Here is a 20574-nt window from a genome sequence, read left to right as displayed (position 1 = left end):
TTTGTCCACCCCAGTCCAACACCAGCACCTCCAGATCAAACTTTGAGCAGACTTGAGTTACGGTGAGGAAAAACAGAGATGGAGGCAGCTGTAAGCAACAGAGCTGTGAGGTGCATTTCGAGTCGAGATGTGCAGCATGGAAGAAGACACTTCGGTCCAACGCATCCGTGCCAACCATACACCCCGATCTGATCTAGTCCTATTTGTCTGCATTTGGCCCATATTCCTAAAACCCTTCGAACTCATTTACCCATCCAGATGCCTTTTAAATGTTGTAATTTTACTATTCTCCACCACTTCTGGCAGCTCATTCCTCTGCGTGAAAAAATTATCCTTCAGGTCCTTTTGAAATCTTTCCCCTTCACCCCTCCGCCTCTAATTTTGACATCCCCAGGAAAAAACCTCAGCTATCCATCCTATCCATGCCTCTCTCGATATGGGGAAGCTGAGAACATCAACGGTGAAAGAATAAGGGGTTCTTAGACAAGCTGTAATTCTTTGACTCAACATTCAGCTCCTCCTGCTTCCAAGTCGTCCAGATGTGGCAGGCACATTATCCAAACTCTGCAAGACAATTACTGACATTCTTCCCTCATTCATGCAGGACAATATCATATACTTGAAATGGGAGTATAATCAAATCAATGACTTCCAAGGATATCTGACATCTCCTGTGCACTCCAGAGATGATCTGGTATATCATGTGTTTCACTGAAACGGAGCTTGTCATTGAGAATGAAGGTTAATTTAACAGTTCAGTGCAGGCACAATGAGCTGGATGACCTCCTTTAGCACCATAGCTCTTCCGAGCTTTTCCTCCCTTCTGGATTACCAGCTCGAATCTGTGCTGCTTTTTGGAACTTCAGATGGTGTCGTCATGAAATCCTTGCTTTCTAACCAAGCCTTCTTCCCTCACTCCCTCTCTGGTTTCCTGCTTTCAATTATATAAGAACTGTCACTTATCCAACTGCAGGAGAGTCACATTCTGGCAGTGAATAGGCTGTCCCTTTATTTGACACTCTCTGCCATCAGTTCAGGTGTTAGTACTGAATATACTTCAGATGCTTGTATGAAGTTGGAATCTGCACGCGTCATCAGGTACAAGTGGGGCTATAGCCAAACTAGAGGTTAGTTTGTGTGGGAGCTCACTAGAGGGAGAACTCAAATTCTGGTGCAGGGGTCTCAGGTGAGGACTTTGATAGGACAACACACAAGGGAATGTTGATGAGAATGCACAGTGCGCCTCTTGTCACTGCCAAGGAGCAGGGAGATAAGCAGCGCTGTTTGACAGGGGCATTAAACAGAGCTTGTGTGCCAGTTCCCTGTCATGTTTTAATCCTAGAAGCAACTGTAACTGCTGTTTGTATACTTGTCACAGTCTGTGTATTCAGGTCAGCAAAACTGCCCTCCTTTTCAGGATGCAGCAACAATATCAAATTTTGTGAACACAAAACAGAGGGCTGACACTCAGTGCAGTACTGAGGGAGCATTGTGCTTTTGGAGGGGCTGTCACACAGAGGAGACATTAAACAGAGGCCCAATTTAACTGCTTTAATATACAAAAGATCCCATGGCATTAGTGGTCAGAAAAGCTTTACAAGGATCTTGCTGGAATTGGAGCTACAGAGAGCGGCTAAATGGGCTGGGTCTAATTTCTCTGGAGGGTCAGAGGCTGAGGGGTGACCTTATTTTTTTTTTGATCCATTAGATTAGACTTACAGTGTGGAAACAGGCCCTTCGGCCCAACAAGTCCACACCGACCCGCCGAAGTGAAACCCCACCCATACCCCTACATTACCCCTTACCTAACACTACGGGCAATTTAGCATGGCCAATTCACCTGACCCGCACATCTTTGGACTGTGGGAGGAAACCGGAGCACCCGGAGGAAACCCACGCAGACACGGGGAGAACGTGCAAACTCCACACAGTCAGTCGCCTGAGTCGGGAATTGAACCCGGGTCTTCAGGCGCTGTGAGGCAGCAGTGCTAACCACTGTGCCGCCCTTAAATAGAGGTTTATAAAATCTTGAGGGGCATGGATACAGTGAGTAGACTCTTTTCCCCAGGGTAAGGGAGTCCAAAACTAGAAGGCATAGGTTTAAGGTGAGAGGGGAAAGATTTAAAAGGAACCTAAAGTGCAATATTTTCACACAGAGGGCGGTGCATGTATGGAATGAGCTGCCAGAAGAACTGGTGGAGGCTGGTACAATTACAACATTTAAAAAGTATCTAGATGGGTACAACAATAGGAGGTTTGAGGGATGTGGATGAAATGCTGGCAAATGGGATTAGGTTAATTTCGGATGTCTGGTCAGCAAGGACAAGTTGGACCAAAGGGTCTGTTTCTGTGTATACATTTCTATGATTCTATAGCAGGGGTGTTAACCCCAATGTCTTAGTAAACAGTTGTTCCTCAATAAATCTCACAAAACAATAAAGCATCTGTTCATTTTCTTGCCAATTATGGGGCCTTGCAGTGTGCAAATTGACTGTTACCTTTTCTATGTCACAAAGGTGGCGACACTTCATTTACTGTGAATCTGGCATATCCAATGGTCATTAAACATGCTATATAAATGTAAGCTTAAGTTGCTGTGAGCACTACCAGAGGGCCTCTCCTTCAGTGCTGATCTGGATTTCACACACAAGACCTTCTGACCCAAATGGCAATGCAGTAATTAATTAAAGCTGCCTTTTTAAATTACTGAATGATTTAAATAACTTCATGTCTTCAAAATTAGAAATTACTGGCAAAACTCAGCAGGTCTGGTGGGATCTGTGGAGTGAAAGCAGAGTTAACATTTTGGATCCAGTGACTCCTCTTCAAAATGGTCTGAAGAATTTCAGTTTTGAAGGAGAGTCACTGAACCCCAAAACATTAGCTCTGCTTTCTGTTCACAGAAAGTTTTTCCAGCCATTTCTGATTGTTTCTGATTTCCAGCATCTGCAGCTCTTTGATTTCTTTTGCTTCATATATTTTTTAAAATTACACAACAGAAAACATTTATCACTTCACAAGATTTTATTGACGGACAGTAAAATCTATACAACACTGTAGCTTTGTGAAAACTTCACTGTAGTTATGGCAACTAAAAAAAGTAACATTTTAAATAAGTTTCAATATCCCCCTGAATAAAGCTGGTTTAGTAACAATTATGTTCTCTTGCTTTGTACTTATTAAATATGAATTGAAGGCAAAAATGTGATAAAACGTTGTTGTACAGTTGCTATTTATTCCTTCGCACTGTGCTTCAGATAATATATATAAATGTACAAAATGTTATGTTTTTACACATTTACACACACAAGTGTGATGTGTAGATAGGTGTTAAGAAAATTAAAGAGGAATGCAAGAAAACAATTATTGATCACTACTTTTTGCCCTGTTAACTAGGGTATAAAAACTACAGAAGTAGCTCTCAGTTACTACAGCCTTCCTGAAGAAAGGCTTCACTTTCCGTGGGTCCAGTATCTTCCTGCTTAGCACCATATTTCTCTTTCAGGCATCTTGCAAAGTATCTCCAGTATTCCTGACGGATAGTGTCTTTTTTTACAGCAAGACATTCACACAGCTGAAAGAAATCAGGATCAAAAGATTTAAAATCATCCATTTCCTGCCAAAACTCATTAAATTTTGACTCCCACAACTGCCCAAATTCATTTCAATAGCTTGTATTAATGCAGGACCTTTAACCCAGAAGTATTTCAGGACGGTTTACAGGAGGCTGCTTTGACAAAACACAATGCTAAGCTGAACAAATGAGAGTTGTTCTTCCTTGGCTGATGTCTGTACTATAATCAATGAGGACTTGCTCTCCATCCATGTTCAACTTAGTCCTATCACCCTTTAGATTTCATCCCATGACTGACTGACTAACCTCCAGGGCTTTGTTGAGAATTTCTTCCTTGTTTTCACAATTATTCTCCAAAAGGTCTTCATATATGTCAATTAGGAAAGCAATCAGGTAGGGGGAACTAAACTGCTCCATCATTTGCAAGATCTGCTCCAGCAGGTTGGAATACTTGGAGAGAATCTGGTCCTGTAGAATTCTACAGGAAGGAAAAACAGAAAGAATTATTCATTTTTCAAATGATAAGACCACTGATTTCAAATGAACAAGTCAAATGAAATGCCACAAAGCAATATTACACCACATTCACTGCATAACTAGAATAGTTTTCTCTGACCTAAAGCAATCTAACGATCCGATTCTAAAAGGAATTGGAAATAAAAAGAATACTCAGTATCCCATTCTTGGAAACCTATTTAATATTAAACTATCCACTTGATGCATCGAACCACCCATTAGCCATCAAGGGCATCAACCCTTACCATCAATGACAGTCATATACGATCTTTCGAAAGCTATCTCACCACAATACCCAAGCTGGCTTCATCTTGCTCAACGCTGCAGCCATTCTAAAAGTCTGATGCCAGGTGATTTTCCTTGCATGGGTACCATGTTATTTACTTGCATGTGAATATATCTGATTGCATAGCCACATATGTATCAAGATAAAATAACTACAGACCCCAATTATAGGGACAGAATTTACCAAACTTAGAACTGCTGCAAATGCAGACACAACCACACAAGATCCTGGCAATTTGGGTTGAAAATACCTACCTATGCAGACAGTGATTGGTAATATGGCAGCATCATTACGAAACAATGATATTCTAAGTTACAAAATTTCAATTTGTTGATGGATTTGAGTGTTGTTTATAGAATATTAAAAGGACTGGATAACAGACTAGAATGACAATATCACAGTGTCCAGATCTGTAGAACACAAGGGTACAGCCTCTGATTGAAGCAGAGAAGGGAGGTAAATTCAAATTAATTTGTGGAAATATTATTTCAATAACTAAGTAGTCAGTCTTTTCAAAAGGGTCCTAAGGCAACTACGGAAGTAAACAGTATCAATTCATTCAGATATGACACAGATTTCTTTAAGAACATTTTATTTTAGATTCAATATATGAATGGTAACTTTTTTTCACATCACGTATGTGTCTGCTGTACAGTAATACCTACCTAAGCAGACATTTTTAACTGAAAGAAAAGAAAAACTTCAGAAAACTAGAGTTCACACCTGAATAACTTATACTGGAATTATCTGGAAACTTAAAAAAAAATGATATTTTTCAAATGGACATTCTGAGCAGAGCAAAAGCCCAAAGGGACATTTGCTTTCACTGACAATTGATTCATTCTGATATCACAAGGCCGGTCTGAATACAAGAAGGCTCATTCCAAGATGCAAATTTATTGCTGTGATTAATTAAAAAAACTATTATTACTACCATTTGACTACCAGAATGGTGAAAGACAAACTAATCAAACTAATAATTTGATCATTATTTGTCCAGGAACTCCTGTGATTCTATTTTTAGACTAAAAATAACCTTTAGGCAATTTCCACCTTCATTCCCAAACCCAAAAGGTAAAATGGCTCAAAACTTTGATTTCTCTGATGGATTTACACCAAAGGTTACGCTCTGAAAGAATATGATGCTGCAAAAATTGAACATTACCCCTTCAAGTAATTCCATGCACTTTCATTATGAGGAGCCTTTTTGATTAACTTCAAGGTATAGCTGTAAAATAGTATACAATAATGTTAGAGACCAGGAACAAGAAAAATAAAGGCTTAATTTACATGCAGAAGTTCAGTGGCCCATCATCTGACGTAGTAAAGTCTAGTGGGTACTGTTGAACTGACTCATAGGTAATGTTTCTTTCAAAGCAATTGATATATGTTGCTATTATAGTTTGAAATTGCACAGGTTTATAAAAAATATTGAATTGCTTTCAGTAGCTTTCTCAAACATGATCATTTACACAGGACAGGAAACACCATTCACCGCCAGTCACTTTTAACCCCCCACATCACCACCCCTCCCCACCCAACATTTTTCTGCAATGCGTAATTATAGTGTGATATATTTATACATTTAATGAGCAAACATAGGAACGGTGTGGTGTTAATATTTTCTATATTCAAACTCAGTACAACATTCTTGGCTACTCCATTGTCAGAACAGGACTGTGACTCCCTCTAGTGATAGTCACGATCTATTACAACCCCCAATATTCATGTGAGGAAACTGCACATTTTACTGAGGAATTTAAAATGAAGTAGAGCAGCTACTGAAAGATGAAAATAACCTGAAGTCTAAGACTTCTTTCCCTAAACATCTTAAAAGCAGCAATTTGAAAATAATTCCATGACATTGTTAAATACTACATTTTAAGTTAATTTTGGGGAGAGAGAATTGCTCTGCCTGTTAACTGACACAAGAACCTTAATTAACTCTGATTCAAATTAACCCAGAATGTGAGATCACCTTGAGGAACTCTAATTATCTATCAATTTTACATCAGTGAATAGACATTTTGCAGTGAAAAAAATAATCCATGCTCATAATTAAGAGTTTGATAAAACAGACTTCTACAACCTGTTGGATCTCATCAATCTAGACTACCAAATTTTTTGCCTACTCATCAAGCGACAGCTTGCTTCAGAGTTAGCACTCTTGATCAGTTAAAAACTCTCTGCTGCTAGCTCCATTCCAGGACTGCAGCACAAAACTCAGACTGAACCTTAGGGTATAGCACAGGGAGCGTGAGATGTTTAACCGAGGAACCGTTTACCCTTTCAAGTGAAGATCAGTGCCGTTTTCCCAGTGCTCAAACCAATATTTATTTTCCTGTGACCATCATTAAATCAGATCATCCAGTCACCACCACAATGCTGTGTTTGAGAACATGCTCTGCAAAATCTGGCTGCTATGGTTCCTACATTACAACAGGGACTACACTTTAAAAATAATTCAGTTGCTACAAACTGTTTTGGTACAGATCCAGGCTCATGAAAGATACTAAATTAATGGAAGTTTTTGTGTCTTCCTGCACAAAGAAACACTTCCTGACATCAGGAATAAAATTTTGCTTCGCAACCCTGGACATACGCTCTCTTGCATTTGAAATTATTTCAATTCACTGTGTAGTTATTCCACATCCTACTTGAGTTCCAAGCTCAGTGACTTCAAATCCTCCTAACTGAACACAAGCTTAACTCACAGAGTCATAGAGATGTACAGCATGGAAACAGACCCTTCGGTCCAACTCATCCATGCCGACCAGATATCCCAACCCAAACTAGTCCCACCTGCCAGCTCCTAGCCAATATCCCTCCAAACCCTTCCTATCACATATCCATCCAGATGCCTTTTAAATGTTGCAATAGTACGAGCCTGCACCACTTCCATATTCCATACACGTACCACCCTCTGCGTGAAAAAGTTGCCCCTTAGGTCAATTTTGTATCTTTCCCCTCTCATCCTAAACCTATGCCCTCTAATTCTGGACTCCCCACCCCAGGGAAAAGACTTTGTCTATTTATCCTATCTAGGCCTCTCATGATTTTATAAACCTCTATAAGGTCACCCCTCAGCCTCCGATGCTCCAGGGAAAACAGCCCTAGGTCATAACTGGAGGCAGAACTGTTAGTGCTGGATTAATTTATGAGAGAGGATAATTCAAAAAGTTAAAGAAGGCTAACTTGACTTCACGATCAAGTACTGCAGGATCGTCAAAACCAGTGGTGCTTGAAATGACAAAATATCGCTGGTTCCACGCAGAGTTGTTTCGCAGGTCCTCCTCCAGCAGCTGATCCACATATTCCAGTTCATTGTCCCAAAGGTTGAATTCCTGCAAAACACAGCAATTGACAAAAATCAGCATCGTACACAGCAGGACCTCAGCCATGCTGAGAGCAGAAGGTTTTTCAGAGTGAATGAACCACAGAAAACTTCAAACAAACTGACCAAAGGATGGTTAAATGATGTACATCTTTTGGTAGCTGAGCTGAATAATGCAACAGGATTGAGTCAAATAGAAGATGATGATGATGATGCCCGCTACAATCTCCACCTCCATCAAACTCCCATGTCCTTATTATATAGAGCCTCATCCACCATTCATTAAGTCATAGTTGAACTACACCACTTCCATGTCCATCTTTAATCGTTCATTCCTCGGTCTTAAGAATTTATCAATCTCGTTCTTGAATATGCTTAACAACTGAACATTTAAATCCTCTGAAATAAAGAACTACAAAGAGTTACAACCCTGGAAATGAAGAAATTTCCTTTCAGTACAGTCCAAATGATGAACTTTCCTTTCTGATATCACTACACCATCTCCCACTTTTAACTCACTCTTTCCAAGCATTGAAAACTGTGGAATCCAGGAATGGAACTCCTATATTTAAGCGGGCGGTAAGTCAAACATGCTCAGGGAACTAAAGATCAGTTATATTAGTATCAGTGCTGGGAAAAACAAGCATAGGATAGAAGAACATCTAAAAATCAAAACTTCAATATCAAATAGTCAGCATGGATTTCAAAAGGGAAAATCTTGCTTGACCAACTTTATTGAATGTTCTTCTGGAGGAGGTAATAACGAGTTTAGACAGTGATAATGCAGTCGACATAATTTATCTAGATTTCAAAATGCCATCAATAAGGTGGCCAATCCTAGATTAATTAGTCTTTTTTTCAGGAATAATAGGGTGGTTATTTGTTACTTGCAAGGTGCAAGTCTAGGTGGGTTGGAGCCACAAAGATCTTGGAAGCAAATGTATCAGTTGCTAAAAAGGCCATATTGAAATCAAACAATAGACTTCATTTCTAGAAGGACAGAATTGAAAGGAAGGCTGAGCCTGCAGCCTTGGTTAGACTATGTCCAGTGCTACATGCATTATAAAAGAAGTTGCAAGGTACCAGACAGTATCCAGAGATGACTTACAAAGCAGTAGCAGAAATACATTCATACAGGTTATCACGAAAAGATTGACAGGCTGAGAATATTTCCTCTTGAAAAAAGCGGAGGGTGACCTAAAAGGGGTTTTTAACATTACAAAATTATTTAAAAAATGAAATTATGTGAAATGGGTATAAAATGATTCCACTTACAGAAGGCCATCAACAAAGAGGATAACAGAAGGCCATCAATATAAGGTAACCACTAGGAAATTCAATAGAGAATTCAAAAGAAACATCCTTATCCAAAGAATGGTGAGAGTGGGGAACTCTATCACAGAATGGTTAAAGCAAATAATTATGAGCACATTTAAGGAGAAGCTGAACAAGCATATATATGATGACAAATGTGAAGAAAGGTGAAAGGAGGTAGAAAGATGGCTTAGATTCAATCTCTATTTCCATGTCATTTATGGCACAGTGGTTAGCACTGCTTCCTCACAGTGCCAGAGACCCAGGTTCAATTCCCGCCTCAGGCAACTGACTGTGTGGAGTTTGCACATTCTCCCTATGTCTGCGTGGGTTTCCTCCGGGTGCTCCGGTTTCCTCCCACAGTCCAAAGATGTGCAGGTCAGGTGAATTGGCCATGCTAAATTGTCTGTAGTGTTAGGTAAGGGGCAAATGTAAGGGTAGGGGTATGGGTGGGTTTCGCTTCGGCGGGTCGGTGTGGACTTGTTGAGCCGAAGGGCCTGTTTCCACTCTGTAAGTAATCTAATGATTACTCCTTCTCTGCAACTGATTCATTTTAAAACTCAAGCCTGGTGCAACTTGTCCTGTCCATTTCCTCCCAACTCACCTTTCCAAATTTGCCGCTGCCCTTTTTCTCATCTAGATTGTTAAAATAAAGAAAAAAAATCTCTTGACTGGGTTCACCTTCAATAGGATGGACAGAGAATAAGAATTAAGTGGAGTACCTTAATCACCCACTGTCTGTGCTGCCAGGCATGATAGTTTTTTGCATCTTGTTTGAGAATCCCAGAAGTAAACGCCAGCTCCTCTGAAGGGTCTTTTAACCATTCTACAATCTTCTGTCTGTGATACCTGGAAAGCAAGTGAATTACAGAAGTTTTTTTCAGTTACTTCGTTCATCAGCTGTGTTTTTTTCAAACATGGTGAGCAGCTCTGCTTTTACGTACCAAACTTGATAGTTCTTGGGTTGGTCCTCAATGATGTCAGAGATATACATTAATTCCTCATAGAGGTCTTTGTTCAAAGACTGCAGCACCACTCTGCGGAAGTGCCTAGGGTGAGTAAAGGTAATTGCAAATTAGCAGTCAGTTTTTGACGAAAACAAATCATTCATATATGACCAGGAAGAGGCCATTTATCCCTCAAGTCTGTTTAGCCATTTAGGTCGAGGCTTAAATGAAACTAAACTTCAGTTAGCTAACTTTGTTCCATATCCCTGGATACTCTCACCTAAAAAAAACTCTCATTTTTGACAGCTCCAAAAGTCCCAGTATCCACAGCTTTCTAAGACTCCTACCACAGTAGTGAAGAAAACTCCAGGGCATTTCACACAACTTTTGAGGTACAGTCACTGTCATCATTTTAACACCTGAGTCGCATCCAGCAGGATACCTTCAACAATCAGATGGATGATGTGTTAATCTGCTGTTGGCAGTATTGATGGAGAGCTGAGTGTTGGCCTGGGACACGTGGAGAAACTCCTTTCTCTTCTTTCAAACAAATAAGATCTTTAATACCCATCTGAGGCACTAGAACAAAGTCATCTGTTTCCATTGTCATCACCTCCAACAAATATTAATCTCGTAATATTGTAGAAAAATGGGCAGAGATTTACCAGGATGTTGCCTGGTATGGAGGAAAGGTCTTATGAGGAAAAGTTGAGGGACTTGGGGTTGCTTTCATTAGACAGAAGAAGCTTGAGAGGGGACTTAATAGAGACATATAAGATAATCAGAGGGTTAGATAGGGTGGACAGTGAAAGCCTTTTTCCTCGGATGGTGATGGTTAGCATGAGGAGACACAGCTTTAATTAGAGGGGTGATAGACATAGGAGAGTAGGGCAGCATGGTGGTTCAGTGGTTATCACTACTGCTTCACAGCACCAGGATCCCAGGTTTGATTCCCAGCCTCGCGTGACTGTCAGTGTGGAATTTGCACATTCTCCCTGTGTCTGCACAGGTTTCCTCCGGGTGCTCCAGTTTCCTCCCACAGTCCAAAGATGGGCAGGTCAGGTGAATTGGCCATGCTAAATGCCCATAGTGTTAGGTGCATTAATCAGAGGGAAATGGGTCGGGGTGGGTTACTTTTCGGAATGTCGGTGTGGAATTGTTGGGCTGAAGGGCCTGTTTCCACACTATAGGGAATCTAACCTAAATATATGCCAGAGGTAGTTTCTTTACTCAGAGAGTAGGAAGGGTGTGGAATGCCCTGCTTGCAACAGTAGTAGACTCGCCAACTTTAAGGGCATTTAAATGGTCATTGGATAAGCACATAGATGGTAATGGAACAGTGTAGGTTAGATGTGCTTCAGATCGGTTTCACAGGTTGACGCAACATCGAGGGCCAAAGGACCTGTACTGTGCTGTAATGTTCTATTTGTCACTTTGGTTTATGTTCAAATTGGGTTTAAGTTGGGTTAGAATCTATTTTCTCTCTGTTCACAAGATGGGCATGAAAATGACTTAGTCAAACCAAGAAGGCAAGAAAATGTTAACACATTTACTGTTCTTAGCTCTCATTTGCCATGTTAAAACAAATGAGTGGCAGATAGGTGACATATGGAAGGGACAAGTTCCCAGTTTGTGCACAACTCCCAATAAAACCCTCTCTGGCCATAGAATATGTTTTCTGTACATGAGTACCAATTGCACATACACTACACTGAAAATAACCTTTTTCATGTTTATAAATCAATACTAAAACTACAGTAGATTAAATTACAAGCAGGGAATTTTAAATCTAGAGTTTTCTTCATGCCACTTCAGAAAGAAACAAACATGTGCAAGCGTTCACTGGTTATGTAATGATAAAATCAAAAATGTACAAGATCAGAAATAAAGGATTACTATAATCTTTGTCTGCAACTTTTCCAACAAAAGAGAGCTGATTGCTGATTCAAACTGCCTTACCATACTGTGTAATTTGCAGCATTCAGTTCTATTGCATCCGTTGTCAGACTGAGTGCTCGCTCACTCCTTTCATCAAGCTTCAGAACAGCCCTGAAGTAATCATACACATCTTTAACTGAAAGAAAATAACAACTTCAGAAAGGTAGAGCTGAATAACTTATATAGGAATTATCTGGAAATTAAAAGAAAAACACATTTGAAATGATATTTTTCAAATGGGCATTCTGAACAGAGCGAAAGCCCAATGGAACATTTGCTTTCACTGACAATTGATTCATTCTGATATCACAAGGCCGGTCTCAATACATGAAGGCTCATTCCGAGATTCAAAATTTTCAAAAGTGTAATGAATGAACAAAACCAAAAAAGTAGATATTAGCCCTGGTGACCAAAGCCTAACTAAACAGGTGGTCTTTAAGAGAAGGTCTTAATGGAAGTGAGGAAGGTGGAACGTAAATCTAATGTGATGGAGGTCACTGTAATGAATAGTAGTGAGGATATCAGAGTAAAAAGGGAGACATAGATTAACAGCAATAGGAAAGGGAGATGAATTTAAATGCAATGTTAATACTCTTACATTGGATGCATTTGGGCTCCGGAACCAATATTGGTCACAAAGGACAGGAGTGATGGATGAATGGAACTTGATGAGAGTCAGGTTACAAGCAACAGAATTTTAGATAATATGGAATTCGTGGAAAGTGTGGACTGGGAGGGCAGTCCAGGGTACACAGGGAGCATGGAGTAGACAATGAAATTTTCAAGAGTAGCAGTAGCAGATGGGTTTTGTGGTGGCGAAGGTGGATGATGTTATAGAAGTGCTAGCAATCAAATTTTCCTTAAGAACTCAAACCCATCATTTATAAAAAGACCGACAGCTTAATAACAAAGCCGAAAACTTCTCGATGCCATCAAGCTCAGAATTAAGTCATGTACAAAATCTAATAGCAAAGTTTTTTCCCCTAAGGTAGAGGAGTTCAAAATTAGAGGGTATAATTTTAAGGTGAAAGAAAGAGTTAAAAGGGATCCACAGGGCAACCTTTTCACAGAGAGGGTGGCTCATACAGAGTCATGGAGATGTACAACACAGAAACAGACCCTTCGGTCCAACTCGTCCATGCCGACTCGATATCCCAACCCAATCTAGTCCCACCTGTCAGCACCCGGCCCAAATGCCTCCAAACTCTTCCTATTCATATAACCATCCAGATGCCTTTCAAATGCTGCAATTGTACTATATATGAAATGCACTGCCAGAGGAAGTGATAGATGCAGATACACTTACAACATTTAAAAGACATTTGGACATGTACATCAAAAGAAAAGGTTTAGAGGGATATGGGCCGAATACAGGCCAATGGGACTAGTTTAATTCTGGTTGGCATGACTGAGTTGGACCAAAGTGTCTATATCCATGCGGTATGACTAAGACCCTATAACCTCAATTCAATACTTACAGTTCTCAGAATAAGCGATCTGAACAACTGGATTGGGGCCATCATCCTGTGGAACTGGCTTAATATCAGCCCATTCCTTCCGGTCTCTTAAACAAAAAAGAATGAAACTTTTAGTACTTGCTACCCAACATGTAAAGAGAGCCTAGGCACTGAACATTTCACTCAAACTTCAAGCCTTATCTGTTATCCACATACAAGTCACTGGCTAGCCACCAACAACTGGTCACTTTCACCTTCTACAGCCAAGAATGCTGAGCATAACTGTAGCCTCACCAGCCTAGGTTAGTTATGTCATACCAGACAAAGAAAGCACAACAACACCTCTACTTCCTCAGAAGGCTAATGACATTTGGCATTTCCATAAAGGCTTTTACAAATATTTATAGATGCATCATAGAAAGCATCGTATTTGGATGCATCACAGCGTGGTGTGGCAACTGCTCTTCCTAAGACTGAAACAAACTTCAGAGAGTTGTGAATGGAGCCCAGTCCATCACATAAGCCTATCTCCCATCCATTGACTTCATATATACTTGCCGCTGGAAAGCAACCAACATAATCAGAGACCCTCCCCCTCTTATTATACTCTCTTCCATTAGGCAGGAGATATAAAATTTTGTATAAATGTGCGAACAGATGTAAGAGCTGCTTCTTCCCCACTGTTTATCAGACTTTTGAATGGACTTTTTTAATGTTAATGTTGATCTCTCTCTGCACCTTCTAGCCAGCTGTAACATTCTCTCCTACACTCTGTAGTTTGTGGGCGGCACGGTGGCACAGTGGTTAGCACTGCTGCCTCACAGCGCCAGAGACCCGGGTTCAATTCCCGACTCAGGCGACTGACTGTGTGGAGTTTGCACGTTCTCCCCGTGTCTGCGTGGGTTTCCTCCGGGTGCTCCGGTTTCCTCCCACAGTCCAAAGATGTGCAGGTCAGGTGAATTGGCCATGCTAAATTGCCCGTAGTGTTAGGTAAGGGGTAAATGTAGGGGTATGGGTGGGTTTCGCTTCGGCGGGTCGGTGTGGACTTGTTGGGCCGAAGGGCCTGTTTCCACACTGTAAGTCTAGTCTAGTTACCCTGATGCACTTGTATAGTATAATCTGCTTGTAAAATACCAAAGACAACACTTTTCATTGTACTTCAGTACACATGGCAATATTAAATCAAATCAAATTCAAATGTTTAAGGCAGTCTGATCAGACAATACTACGCCATATGACCAACATCTGCACTGAATTAATCAAGGAGTGGAAGAGGAGTGATGGGCTGACTTTACATTTTAAAATAGTTTACGTACCATTTCCAACTTCAGATTCAATATCATTCTCAGACAATGAATAGTGAAAAGATGGACTAGGGAATTTACAAATCACTACTTGGACATTACTGCAAATCAGTTAGGTAATGAAGAATAACATTAATAAAGGTTAGTCAGAAATCACCAAATACTACTTCAGAAGGAAAATCATGTTTACCTGCAATTCACAATCAGTGAACAAAACAAAGAATTTCACATTTACAATACCAGCAACAAGGAGACAACAGCTCCTTATCACAAACTGTACAACAATTAGATAGTGTGTTGCTTGACTGGTCACAAATGCTGACTAATTATGATATTCTGAGTATGAGTTTGGAAGTCATTACAAACTTCAACTTAGCCTGGAAACGTTCCTGTCATTAATTAAGTAGGAAAGTAGTTTATGTAGAGGCGGCTATAATTTTAATATACTGTCAGCCTTCCATTGCATAAAAAAATGGTTTGCTTCACATTGGTCAACTCTGTGCTGAACACCACCTGGTGCAGCTCAACAGTCTCATATTGACATGGTTGTATCTGCTGCATTTGTAACAAGGCAGTTTGGATATTCATATTCCAACCCAAAAGTAGTAAAAAGTAGTAAAACTTATCAGTGACATTTTTTGTGCTTCAGAATGGAGCTCCAGCACAGCCAGGAGGGTCATTTCCAAATATAGTACTTCTTTTCATTTTCAAATTGGTTAACCATCTGGGTGGCCCATAGAGCCCACGACACAGAGATGGACTTGGACACTCCATTTCCTTTAAACCATCTTCCCTCGGCCCGATTCACCACCAGAGCCCACCCTGACACCAAGGCCCTATTTCTTCCCCTGCCTGGACCTTCTTCCCAACCCCAGTTCGCAGCTCCATCTCCCTCCCCCATGCCCCTATCCAACCTCACCCCCCCTCTCTCTGTGTCCCCCCTTCCTTCCCTCCTTCACCCCATCCCCATTCCACTCCATCTTCTCTATGAAGGGCTTTTGCCTGAAACGTTGATTTTCCTGCTCCCTGGATGCTGCCTGACCTACTGTGCTTTTCCAGAATCACTCTAATCTAGACTCTGATCTCCAGCATCTGCAGTCCCCACTTTCCTCTTTACCAAATTTCCCCCCTACCCCATTCCCCCTTCCATCTCCCCCTTCTCAATTCCCCCCTCTATCTCCCCTATATCCCCACCCCCTCATTCACCCTGGATTACCCCCTGCCCCATTCCTCCTTATTCCCATTACCCCTGCACCTCCCTCACTCTCCCACCCCTCTCCCTCACTCCCCCTGCCCCTCCCCTTCTCCCTCAAACCCCCTCCCCCTCCCTCAAACCCCTTCTCCCTTACGCCCCCTGCCCCTCACTTTCCCGCCCCCTCACTCCCCCTGCCCCATCCCCTCTCCCTCAATACCCCTCCCCCTCACTCCCCCGCCCCTCCCCCTCAAACCCCCTCCCCCTCACTCCCCACCCCTCCCCCTGCCCCTCACTCCCCCACCCCTCCCCCTGCCCCTCCCACTCAAACCCCCACCCCCTCACTCCCCCGCCCCTCACCCCCCCTCCCCCTCAAACCCCCACCCCCTCACTCCCCCGCCCCTCCCCCTCACTCCCCCTCCCCCTCAAACCCCCACCCCCTCACTCCCCCGCCCCTCCCCCTCACTCCCCCACCCCTCCCCCTGCCCCTCCCACTCAAACCCCCACCCCTCACTCCCCCGCCCCTCACCCTCACTCCCCCTCCCCCTCAAACCCCCACCCCCTCACTCCCCCGCCCCTCCCCCTCAAACCCCCGCCCCTCACTCCCTCCCCCCCGGGCCTACCTGTAGAAGGTGTACCCGTTGTTCCTGCGGCCGTACGCCCCGCTCTCCGAGTCCCCGGACGCCCTCCTCGCGCTCTCCGCCTTCAGCTCTTCCCAGGCCGGGCCCTGCAGCTGAGGCTCAGTCTCCGGCTCGGCCTCCTGTACCGGAGCCTCTCCCACCGCCTCCTCCTCGGCCTCCCGGTCTCCCCAGGCCCCACTCTGAACCTCCCTCTCGGCTTCGGCCTCAGAGTCCGCCGGTGCCGCCATCGCCGCCTCGGTCCCCGGCGTGACCCGGCCCGGAGCCGCCTGCAGTACGTGACCTCCCACCGCCAGGGGGAGCACCTCCTCGGTCCAGCCTGACCCGGCCCGGAGCCGCCTGCAGTATGTGACCTCCCACCGCCAGGGGGAGCACCGCTTCGGTCCAGCCTGACCCGGCCCGGAGCCGCCTGCAGTACTTGATCTCCCACCGCCAGGGGGAGCACCTCCTCGGTCTGGCCTGACCCGGCCCGGAGCCGCCTGCAGTATGTGACCTCCCACCGCCAGGGGGAGCACGGCTTCGGTCCAGCCTGACCCGGCCCGGAGCCGCCTGCAGTACTTGATCTCCCACCGCTAGGGGGAGCACCGCCTTGGCCTGGGATCACAGGGTCAGAGCCTGGGCATTGAAAATTGCACTGAGACCCACTGAAATTACAGCTCCATGTAACTCCATCCGAATCTGCATCCAGATCCAGGTTGCCCTGATCAGGTTCAGTATCTGCAATAGACTTGCATCTGGATCTAGATCTGAATCAAATCTAGTACCTGGATCTACACCTTTACTTAGGCATTGCTCTGACCCAATGTTGCTCCATTTCATTACCTGGGGCTCGTGTTGCATCTGAACGGCATCTGGATCTGAATCAAGACCAATAACTAGCTCTGCATTTGCACTTTGCCATTAGTGAGCGTCTGGATCCAAGCAATCTTGTTCCATTTCATTACCTGGAGTTAGACTTGCACCTGACCTACATCTGGTTATAGATGTTCGGGTTATCTGGCTCAAGATTTGCATCTGGATCTGGATCGGGGTCTGAATCAAATCCAGCACCCAGAGGTACATCTGCATCTCGACCTGGAACGGAACCCAGAGTCTAGATTAGAGTGGTGCTGGAAAAGCACAGCAGGTCAGGCAACATCCAAGGAGCAGGAAAATCGACTTTTCGGGCAAAAGCCCTTCCCCTCTATTCCTGATGAAGGGCTTTTGCCCGAAACGTCAATTTTCCTGCTCCTCGGATGCTGCCTGACCTGCTGTGCTTTTCCAGCACCACTCTAATCTAGACTCTGGTTTCCAGCATCTGTAGTCCTTGTTTTTACCTGGATCTGAACTCAGGCTGTCTGAATTAATATCAGTATTTGAACATAGATTTACATCAGGATCTATATCTGCACCTAGATCTGGGTGTAAATCTAAATCTAGGCCATCTGGCCCACATTCAGTACTCAGAGGTATAGTTGCATCTGAATCTACATTTAGACTCATATCTAAATTTAGATCTGGATTTGAATGCAAGCTATATGGATTAAATATCTAGAGTTTGACCTGCAAATCCATCTGCATCCAGACAATAGGTCTAGATTTGAATTCAGGTAATCTGGCTCAAGTTCATTATCTCGATCTAGACTTGCATCTAGATCTACATCTGCACCTAGATCTGGATCTAGATTTAGATTTAAATCTGAATCCAAGCAATGTGGAGCAAGATTGGTATGTGAAGCTAGATGTGTTTCTGGATCTACATCTGGATTAAGACTGGTGGTTGGAGTTAGACGTGCTGATGGATCAACCTACAACTGTATCTACACTTGGATCTGAATCTACAATGAGTTTGGTATATGCAACCTGACCTTTAATTGCAGGTATTTCCATTACTTATAGAGTTTTCTGTCCTCCATTTACATTGGGCTGAGTCACATGGCTAAATGATACTGATGATCTGTTTAGTCTCAATACTGGAGCTAACCTTGATTGCTGAATGTTGTTGCAGCATAGAAACTACTAGATGAAAAATAACTTACGTCTATCCACTTTACTGTTCACCAATGACAGACTGGAGTTGAGTGCAATTAATGACACATTGATGCACAGTATGCTACAAGATGTCATAAACATATACATTGAGTAGTCTGTAACTATGTTGCATTGATTGTGGAGGTAGAGTGTGTAAAAAAACTAATGCAGTAGCTACAGAAACACCTGTATCCAGAAAGAAAGATTGCAATAGATTTTAATTCAAGATATCTTTTAGTAAGTAGCAGAACTAGCATACTTAATAATTTACATTGATGAATTGATCTTCCCTATCTACAATTCTCTGTACTGTTAATAGTGAACCATCTGTTCCCACTATTTTTACTGTAGACCTGTTTTATTTTAAGCACTGATATTTGTTTATGGAATTGGAACCAGGTGTTAAATAGAGAAGAAGAGGGATGACGCTGTCTTGAAGAATGCATTTCTTTTCCTTCTCTTACTCTGCTGTATAAGTGGAGCATCAAATCATCAAGCTGAAGTTGTTCAACAAACAGCTGTATTATTAGAACTTTATTCAGGAAATGCTGGAATCACAGATAAATTAATATCTAGAAACAGGAAAAAAGTCATTCCTTAACTCAGACAGACAGCCAGGATTTATAGGATGGTTACTTTTCTTGTTGGTCTCATAGTTTATGGCTACATGAAACTGATGCAAATATTCTCAGCTAAGCTGCTTCCAATTTGGTGTCCAGCCTCCTATTAAGAAATCACTCCTCTAGAACTTGTACAATCAAGTCACAGAGATGCACAGCATGGAAACAGACCCTTCAGCCCGACTCGTCCATGCCAACTTGATATCCTAATAAAATCTAGTCCCATTTGCCAGCATTTGGCTCATATCCCTCTAAATCCTTCCTATTCATATACCCACCCAGAGGCCTTTAAATGTTGTAATTGTACCAGCCTCCACCACTTTCTCTGACAACTGATTCCATACACTCACCACTCTCTGCATGAAAACGTTGCCCCTTAGGTCCCTTTTAAATCTTTCCCCTCGCACCTTAAGTCCATGCCCTCTAGTTTTTGGACACCTCCCCCCCCCCCCCACCCCCCCTCCCAGAATAATACCTTGTCTATTTATCCTATCCATGCCCCTCATGATTTTACAAATCTTCATAAGGTCACCCCTCAACTTCTAACACTCCAGGGAAAACAGCTCTAGCTTATTCAGCCTCTCCCTATAGCTCAAACCCTCCTACCTGGGCATCATCCTTGTAAATCTTTTCTGAACCCGTTCAAGTTTCACAACATCATTCCTATATCAGGGAGACCAGAACTGCACGCGATATTCTAAAATTGGTCTAACCAACATCCTGTACAGCCAGAACATGATCTCCCAACTCCTATACTCAGTACACTGACCAATAAGGGCAAATGCCTTCTTCACTACCTTGTCTACCTGCAACTTCACTTTCAAGGAATTATGAACCTGCACTCCAAGGTCTCTTTGTTTAGCAACATGCCCCAGGACTGTATCGTTAAATATTTATAGATAGAGATTTAAATTTAAAATAGTGAAAGATTATAACTATACAGTGTAATTTCCCATTCAGATCTGACAAAATGACAAATCACTGATGTGTAGAATGAGTAGCTAAAATCAATTTATTTGTATAATGTTATTATTTATGTAGTGAAACCCAAATTTATTTTCAAAGCTATCATGAAATATTACTGACAGAAAAGCAGGCCACAGTGCAGGGTTAGATAAACTTGTATAAGAGTTATGCAAGTCTGTCTAACTCCTATGGAAGTCTGTGCAAGAGTTTATTGCACAGAAACAGGTTAATGTTAGTATTTATGAGTCTCTTTCCACCTCTCTTCATCTAACTCCATAAATTCCTTCTATTAATGTCTGTCTTACATTTATCTTGCTTCTGATTAAATGCATCCATTTTATTTGCCTCAAATACTTCATGTAGCAGCGGGTTCAACATTCTGACCACTCTCTGGGTGAAAAAGTTTCCTCTGAATTCCTTAGGGGATGTATTAGTGACTTCCATGTATTTCTAGCTTCTTGCTCTGTTCTCACCCATA

The 20574-nt window shown here is 42.4% G+C and overlaps 1 protein-coding gene across 1 annotated transcript; it reads right to left on the bottom strand.

Moving 5' to 3' along the window:
• Nucleotides 1–3005: 3005 nt before the first annotated feature.
• fnta (farnesyltransferase, CAAX box, alpha) lies at nt 3006–16799 on the bottom strand. The gene is made up of 9 exons (XM_060851367.1): nt 16486–16799; nt 13388–13473; nt 11931–12045; nt 9969–10073; nt 9747–9873; nt 7572–7720; nt 5542–5604; nt 3881–4052; nt 3006–3574 (listed from the first exon to the last, which is right to left on the bottom strand). Exons 1-9 carry the CDS (start codon nt 16728–16730, stop codon nt 3422–3424), a joined length of 1215 nt encoding a protein of 404 aa, XP_060707350.1. The 5' UTR covers nt 16731–16799; the 3' UTR covers nt 3006–3421.
• Between the last annotated feature and the right edge of the window lie 3775 nt (nt 16800–20574).

This window comes from Hemiscyllium ocellatum, chromosome 36 (assembly GCF_020745735.1).
Source record: "Hemiscyllium ocellatum isolate sHemOce1 chromosome 36, sHemOce1.pat.X.cur, whole genome shotgun sequence".
NCBI classification, from domain to species: Eukaryota; Metazoa; Chordata; class Chondrichthyes; order Orectolobiformes; family Hemiscylliidae; genus Hemiscyllium; species Hemiscyllium ocellatum.
Note: the sequence above shows the minus strand (reverse complement) of the source record. Positions and strands in the feature narration are given on the sequence as shown.

Excerpts from the sequence above, each read along its gene's own strand:
- fnta (XM_060851367.1), bottom strand. The coding sequence starts at position 16,730 with ATGGCGGCACCGGCGGACTCTGAGGCCGAAGCCGAGAGGGAGGTTCAG. Across the intron at positions 10,074-11,930 it reads GCTGCAAATTACACAGTATG|GCACTTCCGCAGAGTGGTGC; the intron begins GTAAGGCAGTTT and ends TACTCACCCTAG. Across the intron at positions 4,053-5,541 it reads GCATGGAATTACTTGAAGGG|AATTCTACAGGACCAGATTC; the intron begins GTAATGTTCAAT and ends TCCTTCCTGTAG.